General features: G+C 38.7%; 1 protein-coding gene across 1 annotated transcript in view; it reads left to right on the top strand.

The window, feature by feature from the left end:
* The first annotated feature begins 2,662 nt into the window (after positions 1 to 2,662).
* The window catches only part of INADL (InaD-like (Drosophila)), a 179,326-nt gene continuing 162,641 nt past the window's right edge, over positions 2,663 to 19,347 (top strand). The window contains exons 1-8 of the mRNA XM_014939237.1: positions 2,663 to 2,720; positions 2,805 to 2,971; positions 4,416 to 4,607; positions 5,979 to 6,118; positions 7,879 to 8,077; positions 9,717 to 9,845; positions 11,632 to 11,844; positions 15,519 to 15,621. Of these exons, the coding sequence (XP_014794723.1) occupies positions 2,699 to 2,720; positions 2,805 to 2,971; positions 4,416 to 4,607; positions 5,979 to 6,118; positions 7,879 to 8,077; positions 9,717 to 9,845; positions 11,632 to 11,844; positions 15,519 to 15,621 (1,165 nt within the window). The 5' untranslated portion in view covers positions 2,663 to 2,698. The remainder of the gene's footprint in view (positions 2,721 to 2,804; positions 2,972 to 4,415; positions 4,608 to 5,978; positions 6,119 to 7,878; positions 8,078 to 9,716; positions 9,846 to 11,631; positions 11,845 to 15,518; positions 15,622 to 19,347) is intronic.

Genomic DNA, 19,347 nt, shown 5'->3' with positions numbered 1-19,347 from the left:
GCTGCAGCCGTTGTGAGCTGCTGCCTGCTGCAAGGTGCCGTCCCGCTTCCCCGGGCACCTCTCACCCCCCTCCTCCTGCCTGCCAGTTGAGAGCTAACCGGGCAAAAAGCTCACCCTACCAAAATGCCATGAGGGTTTTTTGTTTTTTTCTGCCTGTTTAGCTCTCTGTTCCAGCTCGCTGTGGGATCGGATGGATGAGTGCAAGCACAGATGGAAAGGGGAGAACAAAATGGGAAGAAATAGGGCTGGAGAGCTGGAGCGGCCTCCTGGCTGCAGCTATTAGATGGGCATGGTGCTGTCAAGTCCTCATTACTTCCTGCCATGCTGGATTTCTTTCCTGTTTAATCTTTTCTTCACCCTACTGCTGGTTTGAAGGTGTTTCAAGCCACTTTTCCTCATAGGAGTTATTTTGTATCCCTTTCTGGTGTTTGTTCGGTTGCTTTGGGTGTTTTTTTTCTCTTTTAACTGCTGGTGTGAAGTAGAAAAATAGAGGAGGGAAGTGAATGGAGCGAAGTTAAATTGGGAAGAAAGAACAAATTTCCATATTCTTTGTCCTTTTTTGTTAAGATCTGTGCAATACTTCTAGTCAAGGAGGTTAAGTTTTGTCTCTTTGGTTTAGGTGAAGACTCAGGAATGTATAAGGAAATGGTATTTTCATCTGTTCTTCAGAATCAGATCTCAGCACAGAATCAAAGGCTGCTGTGTTCTTAGAAGTGTTTTATTTCGAATGGAAAAGAAAATAAAGCTGCAGCACTTACAAAAGTTCAGATGCATTCCTGAAAATCTTTCAGGGGTTGTATGGGTTTGCCGCTTCAACTCTTGCTATGACTTTGATTTAAAATGACCTCCTAAATCTGTTAATAGCCTTGCAAAGCGGCTCATTTTGCTTGGCCCTGGGTGGAAACCACACAAACCCACCGAGTTCTGTCGGAATTCCTCCAGGAGCCAAAGCTGCTCAGATACAGTAAAGGCTGCATAAATCTGAAATTGTGGTTTATGATACACCTCCACTTTCTCTTTTTTTTTTTTCATTAGGTAAATCCAGCTTAATCTGACTCTTCAGAAGATAAGCTATTCACCTGAATACTTAATATTTTATTAAATATAACAGTGTCCTCCCAGAACTCAAGATGTTTTCAGTGTGAACACAGGCAGTGTCAGAGGCAGAGCTGAAAGGTTCAGAGGTCCTGCTGGGAGAGAGCCCCTGGGTTGTGCTTACCCTGGTATTGCATTCAAATGCACATGACCCTTCCTACTCTCATATTGCAAGATTAAAAAAAAAGTAAATACAGAGATTTTTTTTAAATATGGATATGGCTATTTTTGTTCTAAAATAATTCTGAATATATGATTCTGAAATTACTGTGTAGAGTTACAATTATGTAAATTGCGCTATTAAGCGGCTGACTTCTTTCAGAGGAGCTTGTACTAAGCGCAGAAATCTTGTTTCTCTTGTGTGTTTTGGTGTAACTGCCTTGATAGATTTCAGAGTGACAGGCTCCACATCAACGTAATAACATGCAAGTAAGGGTACAAATTTAACATCGCTGCTAATTGCAACTCTGTTGTTTTTATACTGCCATCTAGGCCCTCAGCCCCAGTTGGAGGCCGGTTCTGTTTGGCAGTGTAGAGGAGTGTGATAAAGGGTATTCTGTTCTTTCAAAGCTTGTTGTGCACATGGAAAGGCAAGCTCGTGCAGGAGAAGGCAACGAGCTTCTTTCACCTGTTTGACACCGGGGCTGCAAGGAGAACTTAACCTCCCTGAGGAACACCATGGGCTAGGGATTGATTTGGCTAGTTTTGGGCCATTATGGCGTGGTGTCTCCCAAATGGAGGGAACTTCAGTGTTTTATAGGGAAATGCAGGGTTTCACCTATATTGCCATATGGCAGGGCAGAGCTATCGTGCTAAGAATACAGGCTACAAATAGTTAAAGTAATCGAGAGGAAAGTACCTTTCAAATAATAGGAAAATTTTAACTATATGTATATTTGAAAAGATTACAATTTTAATGTCCACATTTCATAGAATCATAGAATTGCCCAGGCCGGAAGGGACCTCCAAAGGTCATCTAGTCCCACCTCCCCGCAGTCAGCAGGGACACCCCCAACTAGACCAGGTTGCCCAGGGCCTCATCGAGCCTCTCCTTGAATATCTCCAGGGAAGGGGCCTCAACCACCTCCCTGGGCAACCTGTTCCAGTGCTCCACCACCCTCACAGTGAAGAACCCTCTCCTCATCTCCAGTCTAAATCTGTTCCCCTCCAGCTTGAAGCCATTGCCCCTCATCCTGTCACTGCAGGCCTTTCTAATTTAAATTAATTTGGTTGAACGTAGCTGCCTCTCAATTTTCTTGGCCAATGTTTGTTATTATAAACTGGTTTTTTTGCTCATAGCAGTAAGAGTAGTTCATAGTCCTCCCTGTGTGTGAAAGGAAAAGTACATAGAACCAGGAAAGATTTTTGGATGTGCTGATGCTGCAGGGCAACTAGCTGTATTGAGAGCATTGTTGAATATGTGGGGTAAGCAACAGGGGGTAGTGGTATATTTGTATTGTTATAGTTGGCTTAATATTTTATTATTGGATTTATTGACTGTGTATCTGTTAGCATTCTGCTCAGATATATACATTATTAATTTGATTATTTTTTTTAAACCTCATCTAGGTTATTCTGAGTAATTCCAAAGATACCCTTCAACATGCCTGAAAATCCTGCTGCAGGTATGTAGTCTGAAAGTGATTACTTTTGCTAAGCAGTGAGAAATGAAGCTCCGTTCCTAACATGTGCGCTATTTTGTGGTGCAGATAAACAGCAGGTGCTGCAGATCCTCGATCGGCTGCAAGCAAAACTGCGGGAGAAAAGAGATTCCCAACATAATGAAAACCTGACTGTTTTGCGTAACACACTCAGGAGCCCTTTGTTTAACCAGATACTGACCCTCCAGCAATCCATCAAGCAACTGAAGGAACAAGTGAGTATAAAATTGCAGTTGTTGGTGTGATGATAACTATAGTGAACTTGGAACTGGAAACAGGGTATGTAGGCGTGTGTTAATGAGGGCCCTCTCATTAATAAGCTGTAACTTGGTGTGAATCAGTGTTGCACTTTGGGGGTTTTCTTTTGGTCAAGCTACTATCTCCAGCATCACGACTGAAATAAGAAGTGGTATCCCAACAAACAGGCCATGGGGCAACGTGCTCTGACAGGGATGGAGAAGAGTCAAGCATTGAGAACCACATCGTTTGAGAAAAGCATCTGCAAAAGCCATCAGCTCTAGTACTTTAAGTTCCGAACAGCAGTTGGAACTGGGATCCTTTGTTTTTCACAGAAGCTAAATACTGTTTATCAGCTAACTGGCAGCATCTTTTCTCCTTAAAAGACACCATCACTTAGTTCCTGCTGACTTGTTCAAGAACGGTTAACCTGTTTTGGGAAATATAATCTAGAAAACCACCCCTGAAGATTTGCCAAGCTCTGATGTGGATGTACCCAAGCTAACTTTAAAATGGGTTGGCTCCAGCAGTGGAAGGAACTTGGGTGGATTGGTTTCTGACGCCAGCTGACACTTCGACCTTGTGGACATGGGGTATCAATGACACATCTGGTCAAACAGGTCTCACCCTGCAGTTAGCAGAGTCAGGTGTGCAAATTTAAAATCAGGGACTAACCTAAGCTCATGCTTTGTGACTGTGGCATAATGGATTTTCTATCCAGAACCTTCAGAATTATCATACCTAGAAAATTTTGTTTTTTCTTGAGGTTTCTTTTAAGCATGTCCCTCATGAGCAGTTTCATTCAGAATGGGATTTTTCAGTTTACTGTGTCACACTGGGAATATTTCTGCATTTCTTCATTGTCTGTCAGGACTAGACATTGAACTGCAAGTTCTAGCAATGGTAACATGTTCAATGGTAGGTAGTTTGTACCCTGGGCTTTCTCTGGGGAGGAGATAATACAGACCAGGCCTTTGGCTCCCAAGTGACTACGTGACTCTTAAGAAATTTGGATTCTGCTGTCAAAATTGTCCAGGTTTGCATGGCAGTTGCAACGGTGCTTGAGTGCTTCTTTAATGTTGTTGCTTTTGCATGTTTCTGGAATATGAGGGTGAAAAGAGGATGATGGGCATGGGCAGGGGAGAAGAATGAAAGAAACGGAGAAAATGAGTGGGGTAGAAACACAGCTGAAACATTCAGTGAACTTTTTCTTCTGAAAAACAATTTAAACTTGATATGGTAGCCTGGTTGTAGCTTATATCTTAACACTGCCTTATTTATACAGGTGAGAGTATTTGTGTGAGCATGTGTGAACATATATGAACATACGTTGTTGCTCTGGCAGTTTTCAGACAAGATGAAATATGTGGAAATCTATTTTGGTTTTAATAGTTTTTCTACCTCTTTGTTCATTTTTAACAGCTCAATTATATGCCGCCTGACCGGTCAGTAGATTTTGATTTTACGAAGAGAGGGCTGCTAGTGTTTGCTGACAAATCAGTAGCTGCTGGGAGCACGTATGTACCTTGCAGTTCCCCTGAACCCAAAGCATCCACCTTCACTCCAAACCTGGGAATTAATGAATTTAATGCAATCATCCAACAGATGGCAAGGGTAAGGCTCTCAGGTTTAGTGAACCAAACTCATCTTCCTTTAATATCGAACTTTTTCTTGCTGGCTTTTGGAGTACGTTTTCAAACGTGCTCTTCTGTTGTGTGTCTGGGAGCGTGGTGCCTCCTGGCCAGAAAGAGAGTAGAAGTGCTGAGGATAACTTTTCCTTGTGAAAGATAATGTCAGCACTGGAAAGTGGTTTGGTGGTGTGGTTTGGCTTTTTTTTTTCCTTTGCCATTTTTTTTGGCCTTCCTTTCTACCAAACACACCATGTAGAAAAGAAATTTCAGTTGCCAGAAAACTTTTGTGGTATTTGATGACACTTAATTGAAGATGGTTGTTTTCTGCAGAAACTTGTTTTGATGGAGAGACTTGTTTTATCAAGTACATTTTAAATTGGAAATATACCAACTTTGTTAATATACAAACAGTGCAAATGATTAAAAGAACTGACATGTAATATTTTATTTAACTCTTCGTTTAGTATGTCTTAACTTTGCCAGGCAGATGCTGATTTCATTAACATGTGATGTAGCATGTACCAGATGCTCATGGAAGTTGTACAGGTGCAGACATCCACCCATGTGGGATTGGCATTTATACCACAAATGTATTGTTCTGTGTTGCTTTGAACCATTAATTTAATTGGTTAGTCATGCCTTTCTATATTAAGTAACTGTTGCTAATTGACTACCTTAATGTAGCTGTAATATTTTGAGCATAACTCTTCTCATTAGTGTGTCATTAACTCATCAGATAAAAGATTTAGCGGTAAAGACTGCACGTTATTTTGGATAAAACAGCTGTGATAGCAGTGCCTTCTCTAAGTGATATTTCCCAGTAAACAACCCCAGAAATCTTGTATTACAACTGAAAAGCAGGCAGTTGCAAAAGTAAACTGTTTTTGTAGCATTAAGTGTGAACTTGCAGGGAGGGGAAGGAAATTAATTTCTTTATTTAAAAGCTGCAATCTTTTGAACGCACACCTAAAAATCAGCATTAAAAGCAAGGGGAGCCAGAAGACAAGTAATTTAGTTTAGCTGTGCAGCATTTCCAGAAATCCCGAATATATTGCTCTAGACAGCACTTCGTTCATAGTTTTCATCCAGTTTGGAATTCATCTCATAATGTGAATGAAGTGTGAAAGCAGCTCTTAAATTCCCTGAGGTTTCAGAACCTCAGAGTGCTTGCATATCCAATACTCTGCTATATTAAAAATAATAAATGGAGGAGCTTTTATAGAAATAACATATTCAGTATTTTGCCTTTGTTTAGTCTTAGGAGGAGAATAATTCTCCCAGCGTTCATAAATTTTGAACTAACTCATTCTATTGCATTAAAAATTAGTAAATCAATTTTTTTCTGTTTTATTAGGGGAGACAAGTAGAATCAATAAAGATTGAAAAGCCTTCTGTTGGAGGTCTTGGATTTAGTGTGGTTGCCCTGAAAAATCACAGCTTGGGAGAAGTTGGTATCTTTGTCAAGGAAGTCCAGCCAGGAAGCATAGCTGACAGGTGAGATCTTTATAATTGTATTGGAAAATTGCAGTATTTTCATGAAGGGAAGTCATGACTCTCACATTGAAAACTCTATCAGAGGAACATGTTTGTCTGGGTTATCTGGTGGGATATTTTGGTGGGGGTATCTTGAGTTTTGGCTTTTCCACTAAATGGACTCATGTTTTGAGGATCAGATTTTCAGATGAGTTTTAAATATCCGAGCCATTCATAAATGGAATTTCCAGAAATCGTGACTCACTTAAGAGAATCTTGAGTACTGATTAAAAAACAAAAGAAAACTCAGAAGAGAATACAAGGAAAATAAAAATTAGCCTCCATTTGAATTTTTATGCATCGTATCCCTGAAAGATATTTTTTTTTCCCCCTTGTTTTTTTATTTATGTGCCTATGACAATACCCTATTTATAGTTGGTTTTACTGTTTGTTTCCTGTGTAAATTTAGATCCAGTCCTCCCGACAGATCCCTGCACAGATGTCATCATAGAATCAAGGCTTCAGGCAGTTTCTTCCCGTATTGTCTGTGGGTTTTCACCCAAAAACAAAAGACAGAGCAATCCTTTAAAAATAAAATGTGATTGTGAAACCACAAATGTTGGCATGAGACAAATGCAGTGCTTGGAATTATGTTTCAAGAAAATGTGTCTAGATTTCAAGTCACTGGTGTCACTTTTTAAATAACACATGTCAGGAAGTGCCAACGCAGGATGACAAAAAGAGTGGGGAGAGGTTGGAATGATAATGGCTATGGGCCCACAGAGAACACACCAGAGAACACTTAAAGAAAAGCATATTAGGCTCTTTCAAAGTGGAGACAGATGGACTGATCCGGATGTCAAAGGAGGCTGAATATCTCACTTTAGGATTTGATGACCTGCTGCTCACTTTCTTTGATGAGAGAATCTAAAATATGGTTAGTGCTCCAAGAAAGTGATTTCTGGGAAACATCTTAAACATCGCATGATAAAAAGGAAGTTTAAAATGTGTTAGTTAAGATGTGCAGTTATATTGTTTTGGAGTTTATAAATTTCCCCAGCATGCTTCCCATTTTGCTTCTGAGACAAGATCTCCTGGAGACTTTTTTTGGATTCCTACAGAGCTTTGAAGGCAGTGTCTGTCTATGTAACAGTTTGGTCTCATGCTCAGAATGAATATTGAACAAAGGAGATGAGTGATGGTTTCTCTCTTGTCACAAATCTAAATTCATCACTAGGGTAATTAACTGTAAAACATATAAGTTGAGCTGTGTAGTGCTCGAAGAAAGCTCGATACCTTAAATTTTGAGTGAAATATAAATGCAGCTCATCAATCTTTAGATTAAATAATGATACAAAACAAGATCCTAGCCTGAGTGCTGGGTACTTACAGGCAGTATCATGTAGTGCTAACCATAATGAAGAATAGTTCCTAGTTCATTGTAGAACTACAAAATATTATTTTTTTCTGCCCTGTAATTCAATATCATCAAGAAAAAATGGGGGAATTTAACTGAATTTTGAATAAAAACAAAGAGAAAAATTGAGCAGATTTCTTTACTGTGAAAAAGTTGGAACAAAATATGGGTGGACAGTTTCATACAGTGTGGATGGCATGTACTTTGTATGTTGGTGAAGACAGCCTAATAAGCAGATTTTTTTAATATAGAAATATTTAACCTTGCGTAACTGTGTATTTTTGCATGTTTATATTTAAATCACACAGGCCTGTTGTGAAGTCACTATGCTGCATTTTCAACTTTCTTTTAATGTTTTGTTAAGGGATCAAAGACTGAAGGAAAATGACCACATACTGGCCATTAATTGCACCCCATTGGATCAGAACATTTCCCATCAGCACGCTATTGCCCTCCTCCAGCAATCCACAGGATCCCTACATCTGGTTGTTGCCAGGGAGCCAGTTCAAGGGAACAGCAGAACTTCAGCTGTCTTATTAAGTGATATAAATCCACCTGAGACTGTGAGTTGTTGTAATACTGTCAAAATCAGATTTTGAACTAATGCTGGGTATTTTTCTGTGGTTGTTAAGTGTTTGTGTTAGCAAGCTTTACATATAGGGATTTTTCTTTTTTTTCTTTAATCAGATTTTATATGTGGTGACATTTCATTTAGACTGATCATGCAGTAAGTACAAGGCTTCCATTGCAAAACTGCATGAAGTTGTTATAAAATAGATCCTGGGTTTTTACGGGATAGCAGAAGCTTTGGTAGATCAACATATTCTTAGCAGCAGGGTCTGTTCAGCATAGGCTGGGTAAAGCATTTTATGAGTATACTCAGCTGAAACCTACTTGTGCTCAGCAATTAAAGATGCTCTGATTGCATCTTAAAAGAGTGTAAACATAACCTATCATGAGCACTGCTTGAAATATCCCAACCAATTTAAACTTCAACTGCTCAAAGCAAAAAGCCTTGTCTTTGTTTATTTATCAGGGCGCTTTTTTTTTTTTTTTAAATCTGCAAATTTCATTGAATGTGTGAACCCTTTTGTTTTCTTAAACAAGGAGAGATTGTCAGTGGGGCATGTAATAAGGTAGGGCTGAACTTCCATCTGTGTTCACACCATATGGTCCAGGTGGCTTCTCTGAATTTGATTGAACTGCCCATCTAAATCCAGGGTTTTCAATATTGGAATCTTAATTTATTATCCTAGTAAGTTTTGATGAAAATCTGGTTAAGAGCAGTGCTTTTCCTTATTGTCAGTAATTATTTCCCTCATGATTATTACAGAGCTAGTGAAATCTGAAGGTTTTAGTGGATAATCAATATTGTTTATTGCGCTGAAAATTTAAAGAATTAAACTTTAACTGCTTTTTCATTGAAAGATCTGCACTGAACAGACTAACAAAATAAAATACAAATATATATCTCTACAGGGGGTCTTTAACTTCTTTTATGATATTTAACTGGCTTTGGCAAAGATTTTCAATATGCTAATAAATCCTTTATTCACAGAAGACTTAAATCTGCCTACTTTGCTCCATTTTGGTTTCTGTGAGATATTAATCTGACAGAAACATTGGCTGGGTTTGGGTTGCTTAACAGCTTTGTTATTTTCAGATTGTCTTGTAGAACATAAGGTCACGGTACAATGTAGCTTAGAAACGCGCTTCCAATTCAGTATGGCAGAATATTGCACTGCGCTATTAATTCAGCGTGTACTGCTGGTGTTTAAAGTGTGTAAGTGAAATAACAGGAATAAGAATTTGGGCAACGCTAAGTGAAAACTAGGCCAGTGCAAGCTTCTTGCCTCTGTTTTTCTCTCTTGTTTGCAGTATTCTTGATTTATGAAAAACCAAGAGGATAGTTTTCATTTTGGCAAGGAAAATCTTAAAATTGCTTTTTCGTAGTCAAGCTTTTTCCTAGTATCCTGTTATCCTGAAAGTGAAGGACAAAATGTATGTTTAAAAACAGATGAGAAATCCCATTGCGTATTTATAAGGAAATGAAGCTGACTGAACAAAATCCAACAGATCCCCAGTATGTGGGGTAGAGAGAGAACATCGCTCTGATTAATGCTCGTCGTTCCTGGTACATGTGAAAGTGAGAAACATTAAAGGCTGCCCGAAATTAAAATCTCCTGTTTTTATTAATTGCAGATTCACTGGGGCCACGTTGAAGACGTTGAGCTGATTAACGACGGTTCAGGATTAGGCTTTGGAATTGTAGGAGGAAAGTCGAGTGGAGTAGTTGTAAGAACAATTGTTCCTGGGGGATTAGCAGATCGGGTAATTTGTTATATTATGTCACTTCTTGTTTGATTGTAAAGTAGAATTAACTGGTTTTGACAATCTTAAAATAAACTAATACACTTAAACAAAAGGAAGCTGATAGCATCAAAGTCTAAATGCCAACATATACTTTCTAAATAAATATGTGGAAGGTATGATTGAGGAAAAAGTCAGCACCTGATACGAATTAAGTTGTTTCTCAGACATGCCTTGGCCTTTATAACATTGTTGAACATGCAGAAATTTTGAGAAGTTGCCTAACCTTCTAATATTTTCAATATTTTTGATATTTTGAGCCTTTGCTAAGTCTGGGGGAGGATACTCATAATGGATTTGAACATCCTCTGTAGAATTTGGCACATTTCGCAATATCTGTAGGGACAAACTCTCTAAATCAATTGTGAGGCAAGAGAATCTGCCCTATTGAAGCAATTGCATTGCAAGATTCAGTTTATAGATTGAAAATGTCCTATTTTCAGTGGATTTCACTTTAAAGAGGTTTTGATCCCTGCTTTGTGGTCTGACCAGTTCAAGGAGACACTTAGGACTGATGCAAAGACTTCTGTAGTTACTGATATCTTTTAAAGTTCACAGGTACAGTTTACAACCTCTCATTGCTAATCTTTAAAGACTCAGTGCTGGGTGTTGCTACATTTCATGAAAAGAACACGTACAATAGCAAAACAGATTTTGATCTTTAATGTGAATTTGGTCATGGCAAGTTACAATATTTGAGTTCTGGAACATGTGCAGACAAGGTCTGGTAACATACAAAAGAGAGAGGCTAAAGTACTTCCTCTAGTATAGGATAGGATGAAAATGAAAACTGGAGATTCGGAGAGCTTTACTGGAAAATGTTGGCTTTTGCTTGACTGCCTCCCTCTGAACCTGTCATGTCTAAATGAGCATTCTTTAATTATTATGTAACACCTGTTTTGCTGTAAGGAATAGAGTGTTTTGGCTACAAATGAAGTATGTAAGCTAAGAACTCGCCACATCATTCTCAGCTGAATGAGACATCATTAAGAACATGTGAAATAATGAGTGCGTATACATGTTAAAATTGGATGAGTTTGTAAATGAGTTAGGGTTAGTTCTGGGAATAACTCTGCTATGATTGCTCCATGAATCAATGCACCTGAGGTGGAGGAGCTGTGCTGATCAATACCAGCTGAGGATTTGGTCCTATGAATGCTTGCTTATAATAGAAATGATGATGTAGGTCATGAATCATAATTATCATGTAAAAAACGGTTTGTGTGGAGTCTTGTTACCTTCAGTGGATTTACTCGCTTGAGTTGGAGCTAGTCATATGAGAAAAGAATTGCCAGGCAATATAGAAGTATTAGGAAAAACTCTAAAAAGTCCTAAATCAAAATGCTGTGCTTTTTATTCTAACCCCTATCCGATGAGGAATATTCTGTGAAACAGCAATACCTAACAACCTGTGGGATAATAAAATGTTGCTGTCTGGTCTTTCTTAAATGAAAAAAGTAAACTCTTTCTTAGCAACGGTGCTATTTAATTTGTGTATCTTACCCAGATTTAGAAAGGTTGATTTACCACTGTTAACTACTGTGGAAAAAACTGCATGATTGTACAAATGCTTCCTTGAATTATTCACTGTGTTGCCATGGGGGTCAATTCTACTCTATTTTCTTGCATTGGCTGTCATGGCTATGAAGATGCCTGTACACAGGTTCAGATTTGTAATGGAAAGGATATTTTACATATAGACTGGAAATATTTTTTGATTTTTTTTCAATTTTATTTGTGTTTGAAGGATGGGAGGCTGCGGACAGGAGATCATATCTTACAGATTGGAGGGACCAACGTGCAAGGAATGACCAGTGAACAAGTTGCACAAGTGCTGAGAAACTGTGGCAATTCTGTTCGGATGATCGTTGCAAGAGACCCAAAGTGTGACATTATGGAGACTCCACCAGCTCCTGTGAGCTGGCCAGTCAGCACATTACCTTCCTTTCAAAATGGAAACGTAAGTATTATGGAGTTTACTTACATTTTTAAGTATATTTGTGGCTTCTGGTCAGAAAGGAGGAAGAGAACGGAGTGTTCTTGAGACGTAAAGTGCTTCTCCTCTTTTGAATTTCCAGATACCATATGCATGTATATAAGTGGTCATTATTATAGCCCTGCCTTCTATAATTTTTCCCTCTTTCCTGTGTGTTATTAATACCTATAATCTTGGGATCGGAATGACCAGCTTTACGGAATTTACTTCAGAGTGGGTAATTTAATTACCGAGACCATAAATGTTATCGATAAATGGTACTTTTAGTTCTCCTCCTTAGCTCATTACATTTTTGCTAATCAATCATTTGTAAGTGGATTTAAAACTTGACTGTGAATTTCCCTAGTCTGAAATCCAGAGCGCCACGGCCACACCAGAATTATTCAGCACAATCATCTTTTTATGAAACATAAGTGTAATGTTTTCATCGTCTACGCTACTGTCTGTGATAGGAAATATATCTAAAAATTTTGAAACTTGTTTTAGCAAATCTTATCATGGTCATATCAAAGTCTCTTGTTTTTGAAGTCATTCTTTTCAGTTTTGAGTAATTAAAATCAACAAATGCTACACTAAGTGTACAGTAGGTCTCGAAACATAAACAAAGCTGTGCTTGTGTACCATCTGCTACTACTGTGCTGCTTAGATTTAGGTGTAGAATCTGAGTAGCCTTTTCTTTCTTGTCTAGTTTGTTGAATACGAGTGAAGGGAGCTCTTTGGGTTTTTTTTAAAGCACCATTTTTTAAAGGTCAAACTAGCAGTCATATGGCTACAAACTCACCTTCTTGCTTGCTGGGCATAGTCACTGCAGAGACACCCATTAGCTTGGTGTCTTGCATCTTTCTGGAAGACTCCAGTGGCTGAAGCTGTCACTAAAGCTTTTTGGGTCCTCCTCAAGCTGCTCTTTTCATAAGAGGAATTGGTGTAGTAGGAAACGTGAGTGGCAGAGAGGTAGGAGGGAGTAATCTGTGTACATAAAGCTGGAATATTAAAAGTGGGCTTGCCTAATACTCTGAAAGAGAGAATGAACATCGTTATGAAGCACTTCTTTTTCGGCTGTATGATATTTTCCAGGGCCCATATTAGGAAAAAAATAACATGGTCCTAGTTTTGTTTCCTCTACATAGTACTATTTTTCTCTCTTCACTACATCAAAAGTGGGCCTGTTTGTCACTAATTGACACCAAACTTTTTTGGTGCTTTTCTAAAATGTTATTCCTTCTGGATGTCTTTTCAGTGTCCTCCTTATTCCTGCTTTGTGGTTTAGAGGAGAAAAAAACCCCACCATTGCAATTTCATACTTCTTTCTGAAAGTATCTATTGCCTTCATTTGTAGATTTGAAGAACCCTCTCTTTCTGGGGTTAAGAGAGATTTGCTGATCTCAAAAATAGTGGCTAATCTGAATGTGTTTATTAATTTAATGATGATTTTAATGGTCTACCTTTCAGTTTGTGTCTGATTTACAGCAGAACTTTTTGCTATAATCTAATTTCTCTCTGGTTTCTGAGTACTTTCACTAGCTGTGAGCTTAAGACCAGAAAATATTTTCCTTTTCTTTTTTGCAAACCAGCAGAAAGACGTTTTTAATCTATGCTTAGGTTTTTTCAGTTTTGTATTAATATTTTATTTCCTTCAAACTTCCTATAGTAGAGAATCAACTGAAACTACTTATGTCCATGCATGGGCACAAGAAAACAGTCATATTATCTGTACTCTCCAAGATACTGACAACAATGTTAGCAGCCTGCTCGTGCTGGCTGTATTTTAGGACCTCTACTTTGGTTTTTCCAGACTACACTTGTAATGTTTTGCATTCTACTAGAGGATTTCTACTTAGAGAAAATTTCCGTAGCACTAGAGCACTGTGAAGGGCTTTTGACTGTCAAAATAGCAGGACTCCCAAGGCCATAGCTCCATTTCAGATGTTGCTATAGGCTTGTTTACTGTTTTGATTCCCTTTCCTAAAGATAAGATACAGAGCATCAAAACTTATCTTCATCTCCATCAGCGTCTTATGGAGCAAGAGAGTTGGAAAGCATTTAATGGGCTTAATGAGTTGGCTAGTGGAGGGACGTGTATGTGATAAGAAAGGAGATAGCTGGCCATTGATTTCTCTTGCAGTGAAAAGTGAAATAGGTACAGCCATAACTTTGTCCTGATTTTAATATAAATCCTTCCGAAGCTGGTATTTGGCAAGCATTTGATTTAGCTTCTCTTTTGTTCACTGTTTTAAGAAATGTTTTCCTATTTCCCGGTCCATTTTTTGCTCTTGGCAGTGACACTATCCCTCTCAATTTCATCACTTTAACAGACCTTACTCTCATCATCATCTTCTTTTTGATCCCATTGGGCTGTATCTGGTTACTGAAAACAAACAGGTTTATGTATTTTAATTTATCCCTTGCAATCCCAGATGTGTGTGCTTGATTGTTTTTCTCTTTGGTATCACCAATGACTTTAGTGTATCCTATTTGAACTCTCTCTTGCAGTTTTGATTTTCACTTGTCAGGGTAGAGCAGTTCAGATATACCAAGGCCAGCTTTGTGGGGACCTTTTTCCATAGACTTCTCCAGAGTAAGGTCAGATCAGATCATAATCTCAGCTAGTGGCTTTTATGGTTTTTTGGTAATTGTAGTAAGCAGAGGGAGGGTTCAGAGAACAGGTCATGTTATGTGCTTCTCTTTTCAAGTATTGTTTGTTATAAGAAGTCACCTGAACAGTTGCACAATAAAGCGTTTACAAATGAATATTTTCACTTCCTCTTTAGGTCTTAAAAATAATTGTAATTGAATGCAAACTAATGGGTCTTTTGCTTCCCATTGCCTTAGACAACCTGGAGGCTTCCAGTGCTCTTTGCAGTTTGGTGATGTCGATTGACTGTAAGATTGACTGTTGGAGTGGTTTTGTGGTTTGGGTTCTAGCATAAAACCAAACAATAAGCTCAAACACCTACCTGGTCTCCTGTATTTGCATTTAAGCAGGCAACTGCTTCTGTAGTGGAGCTGCGCCTCCTACGTATATACACGCGTGGTTTCTTTCATTTCAGAGCATCCTGTTTGTTTTGAGATCTCTTTGCTGCTGCCCCTCGCTTCCTCCGTCGGTGATAACAAGGAGAGATAATAATCATCGCTTTTTCTGACAGAAATGTGTGGTGTGATAACACTGTCTTTATACCAGGGTTTTTAGCTTCTTAACTCTCCAGTAGAAAGAGTAGAAGAGTGAGCTCATTCCACTGTTTATCAGGACTGACATATGAAAGGAAGAGAAGACATTCTGGGGGCATTCAGGGTTTCTATTGTCTTGTGGGATTGGCTGGGACATTTGTTGTTACCAAGAAGCAGTGGAATCAAAATGGAAATGGCCCCCGAGCAGTCCTTGTTTTCCATGAAATATAAATATTATACCTCTGACAGGTATGTGGAGAAAATATTACGGAAGAATTTAAAAAGCAACTAATTACTTTGGTTGACACCTTATTTTCAGCAAATCTTGAGTTTATCCTTTTGCAAATATGATCCCTCCTAAAATAGGAAAATGAAAATCACTGCTCACTTCTGAAGATCTTAATTAACCTGCAATATTGTAATGGTACTGGGAAATTATGAGATTTTTTTGCTCTCTTGTTCTTTTTTTATAGGATAATACCAACCTTTTTGAGACCTATGATGTTGAACTTATAAAAAAGAATGGCCAAAGCCTGGGGATAACAATTGTTGGTTATGCTGGCACATGTGATGTAGGTGAGTTCTACAGGATTTAGTAAAGTCTAGGACAGGGGCTTCTCAAATATCCTCTATTTACTATGGGGAAAGTGGATAATGCTTGTATGAAATGGTGTCACTTACAAAATCTATGAAGAAGATATTTGGAGAACTTGCTGCAAAGTGAAATTCAGCCACAAAATTTTATAGAGTTGTAATTAGCTTAAAAGGAATAATTCCCACTTGACTGCTGGCCTGTGAATTTTACATGTTTCTGTTACTGTGCAAGACATTAAACTGTAAGAGATAGTTCCTGCGCGTAGAGACTCTTGACACAGGTTCGTGTCTACACTGTCCTCATTTTGCCCTGTGGTGTATAGCACCATTCAGATAGCACATTTCAGGAAGATTTTCAAGACCAGAGTATCGGATGTCCCCAGTTGGCATTAACTTTTGAATGGCATCTTCAGTATGTACAAAATAGCTCAACGTGCGAGTTTCATTTGTTTAATGAATTGTAGGAGTTTGAGCGGGAACGATCAGTCAGATTAACTGGTCCATCCCTCTGCCAGGCAGGAGATGCAGAGTCATAGCTGTGCATGTGGGTGATGCCTTCACAAGATGATCTACTTGTCTTTGGCTGATGGCTGGTTCAGCGTCAAAACTCTGAGGACAGATTAAAATACCTGTGTTGGGATATAGGGACATGGAATTAGGTTGTAGGCATTTTTTAATTTTTTTTTTCCTAAATCCTCTTTAAATTAGAGCTGTTAACTCTTCTTTCAAATATTGGTTCCACAAATCATAATGCCTTTAAAATTGACTTAACTGAATATTTGGTTTTACACAAAGGGGTGGTGCTTTTTGCCCCCTCTCCTTCCTTGTGGGACTCCAGAAAGTATTCTGGGAATGTGGTGCAGCTGGGGTTCCCAGGGGATCCCAGAGATGTTACTGGCCAGGAATCCCAGGAGCACTGGGATCAGTGTCAGGCAATGGGAAAAGGTAGAGGGGTTTTGCTGAACCTGGACAAACCATGTTGGGCTGGGGTCTGAAGAAGGTTAGTGTTCACAAAAGGGTGGATGAAGTGTGAAGATTCAGTAGAATTAAAGATCAGCATCTCATATTTTGCTGGAGTTTGTGGAAGGAAAGGGTTACTGTTTCAACTGATGATTGGGGTTTTCTACTGTTCTGTTTTGTTTTAATTTCCTTGTTCTAATTAGAAGTTAGAATTAATAGTCAAACATCAAACATGACAAAGGACAGCTTTTCTGATTTCCATGTTTCTCTTTTTTTTTTTTTTTTTTTAAAGAAAAATCCTTTTTGATTAAGATTTAAAGTACTAAATTCTTCAGCTGTAAGATGATTGAAGTCCTGATCAAAGTACTTAAGCACATACTTTACTTTTAGCTTAGGTAGTCCTATTGAAATCAAATGCGGCAGTATATACACGCGTGGTTTCTTTCATTTCAGAGCATCCTGTTTGTTTTGAGATCTCTTTGCTGCTGCCCCTCGCTTCCTCCGTCGGTGATAACAAGGAGAGATAATAATCATCGCTTTTTCTGACAGAAATGTGTGGTGTGATAACACTGTCTTTATACCAGGGTTTTTAGCTTCTTAACTCTCCAGTAGGAAGAGTAGAAGAGTGAGCTCATTCCACTGTTTATCAGGACTGACATATGAAAGGGGGAGAAGACATTCTGGGGGCATTCAGGGTTTCTATTGTCTTGTGGGATTGGCTGGGACATTTGTTGTTACCAAGAAGCAGTGGAATCAAAATGGAAATGGCCCTCGAGCAGTCCTTGTTTTCCATGAAATATAAATATTATACCTCTGACAGGTATGTGGAGAAAATATTACGGAAGAATTTAAAAAGCAACTAATTACTTTGGTTGACACCTTATTTTCAGCAAATCTTGAGTTTATCCCTTTTGCAAATATGATCCTTCCTAAAATAGGAACATGAAAATCACTGCTCACTTCTGAAGATCTTAATTAACCTGCAATATTGTAATGGTACTGGGAAATTATGAGATTTTTTTGCTCTCTTGTTCTTTTTTTATAGGATAATACCAACCTTTTTGAGACCTATGATGTTGAACTTATAAAAAAGAATGGCCAAAGCCTGGGTATAACAATTGTTGGTTATGCTGGCACGTGTGATGTAGGTGAGTTCTACAGGATTTAGTAAAGTCTAGGACAGGGGCTTCTCAAATATCCTCTATTTACTATGGGGAAAGTGGATAATGCTTGTATGAAATGGTGTCACTTACAAAATCTATGAAGAAGATATTTGGAGATGTAATGGTACTGGGAAATTATGAGATTTTTTTTCTGTCTTGTGCTTTTTTTTATAGGATAATACCAGCCTTTTTGAGACCTATGATGTTGAACTTATAAAAAAGAATGGCCAAAGCCTGGGGATAACAATTGTTGGTTATGCTGGCACATGTGATGTAGGTGAGTTCTACAGGATTTAGTGAAGTCTAGGACAGGGGCTTCTCAAATACCCTCTATTTACTATGGGGAAAGCGGATACTGCTTGTTTGAAACAGTGTCACTTACAAAATCTATGAAGAAGATATTTGGAGAACTTGCTGCAAAGTGAAATTCAGCCACAAAATTTTATAGAGTTGTAATTAGCTTAAAAGGAATAATTCCCACTCTACAGGATTTAGTGAAGTCTAGGACAGGGGCTTCTCAAATACCCTCTATTTACTATGGGGAAAGCGGATACTGCTTGTTTGAAACAGTGTCACTTACAAAATCTATGAAGAAGATATTTGGAGAACTTGCTGCAAAGTGAAATTCAGCCACAACATTTTATAAAGAGTTGTAATTAGCTTAAAGGAATAATTCCCACCTGACTGCTGGCCTGTGAATTTTACATGTTTCTGTTACTGTGCAGGACATTAAACTGTAAGAGATAGTTCCTGCGCGTAGAGACTCTTGACACAGGTTTGTGTCTACACTGTCCTCGTTTTGCCCTGTGGTGTATAACACCATTCAGATAGCACATTTCAGGAAGATTTTCAAGACCAGAGTATCGGATGTCCCCAGTTGGCATTAACTTTTGAATGGCATCTTCAGTATGTACAAAATAGCTCAACGTGCAAGTTTCGTTTGTTTAATGAATTGTAGGAGTTCGAGTGGGAACGATCAGTCAGATTAACTGGTCCATCCCTCTGCCAGGCAGGAGATGCAGAGTCATAGCTGTGCATGTGGGTGATGCCTTCACAAGATGATCTACTTGTCTTTGGCTGATGGCTGGTTCAGCATCAAAACTCTGGAGACAGATTAAAATACCTGTGCTGGGATATAGGGACATGGAATTAGGTTGTAGGCTTTTTTTTTTTTCTAAATCCTCTTTAAATTAGAGCTGTTAACTCTTCTTTCAAATATTGGTTCCGCAAATCATAATGTCTTTAAAATTGACTCAACTGAATATCTGGTTTTACACAAAGGGGTGGTGCTTTTTACCCCCTCCCCTTCCTTGTGGGACTCCAGAGAGTATTCTGGGAATGTGGTGCAGCTGGGGTTCCCAGGGGATCCCAGAGATGTTACTGGCCAGGAATCCCAGGAGCACTGGGATCAGTGTCAGGCAATGGGAAAAGGTAGAGGGGTTTTGCTGAACCTGGACAAACCATGTTGGGCTGGGGTCTGAAGAAGGTTAGTGTTCACAAAAGGGTGGATGAAGTGTGAAGATTCAGTAGAATTAAAGATCAGCATCTCATATTTTTCTGGAGTTTGTGGAAGGAAAGGGTTACT

This window comes from Calidris pugnax, unplaced genomic scaffold (assembly GCF_001431845.1).
Source record: "Calidris pugnax isolate Ruff unplaced genomic scaffold, ASM143184v1 scaffold18, whole genome shotgun sequence".
Classification (NCBI taxonomy): domain Eukaryota; kingdom Metazoa; phylum Chordata; class Aves; order Charadriiformes; family Scolopacidae; genus Calidris; species Calidris pugnax.
This window is presented reverse-complemented; position numbering and strand designations above follow the sequence as displayed.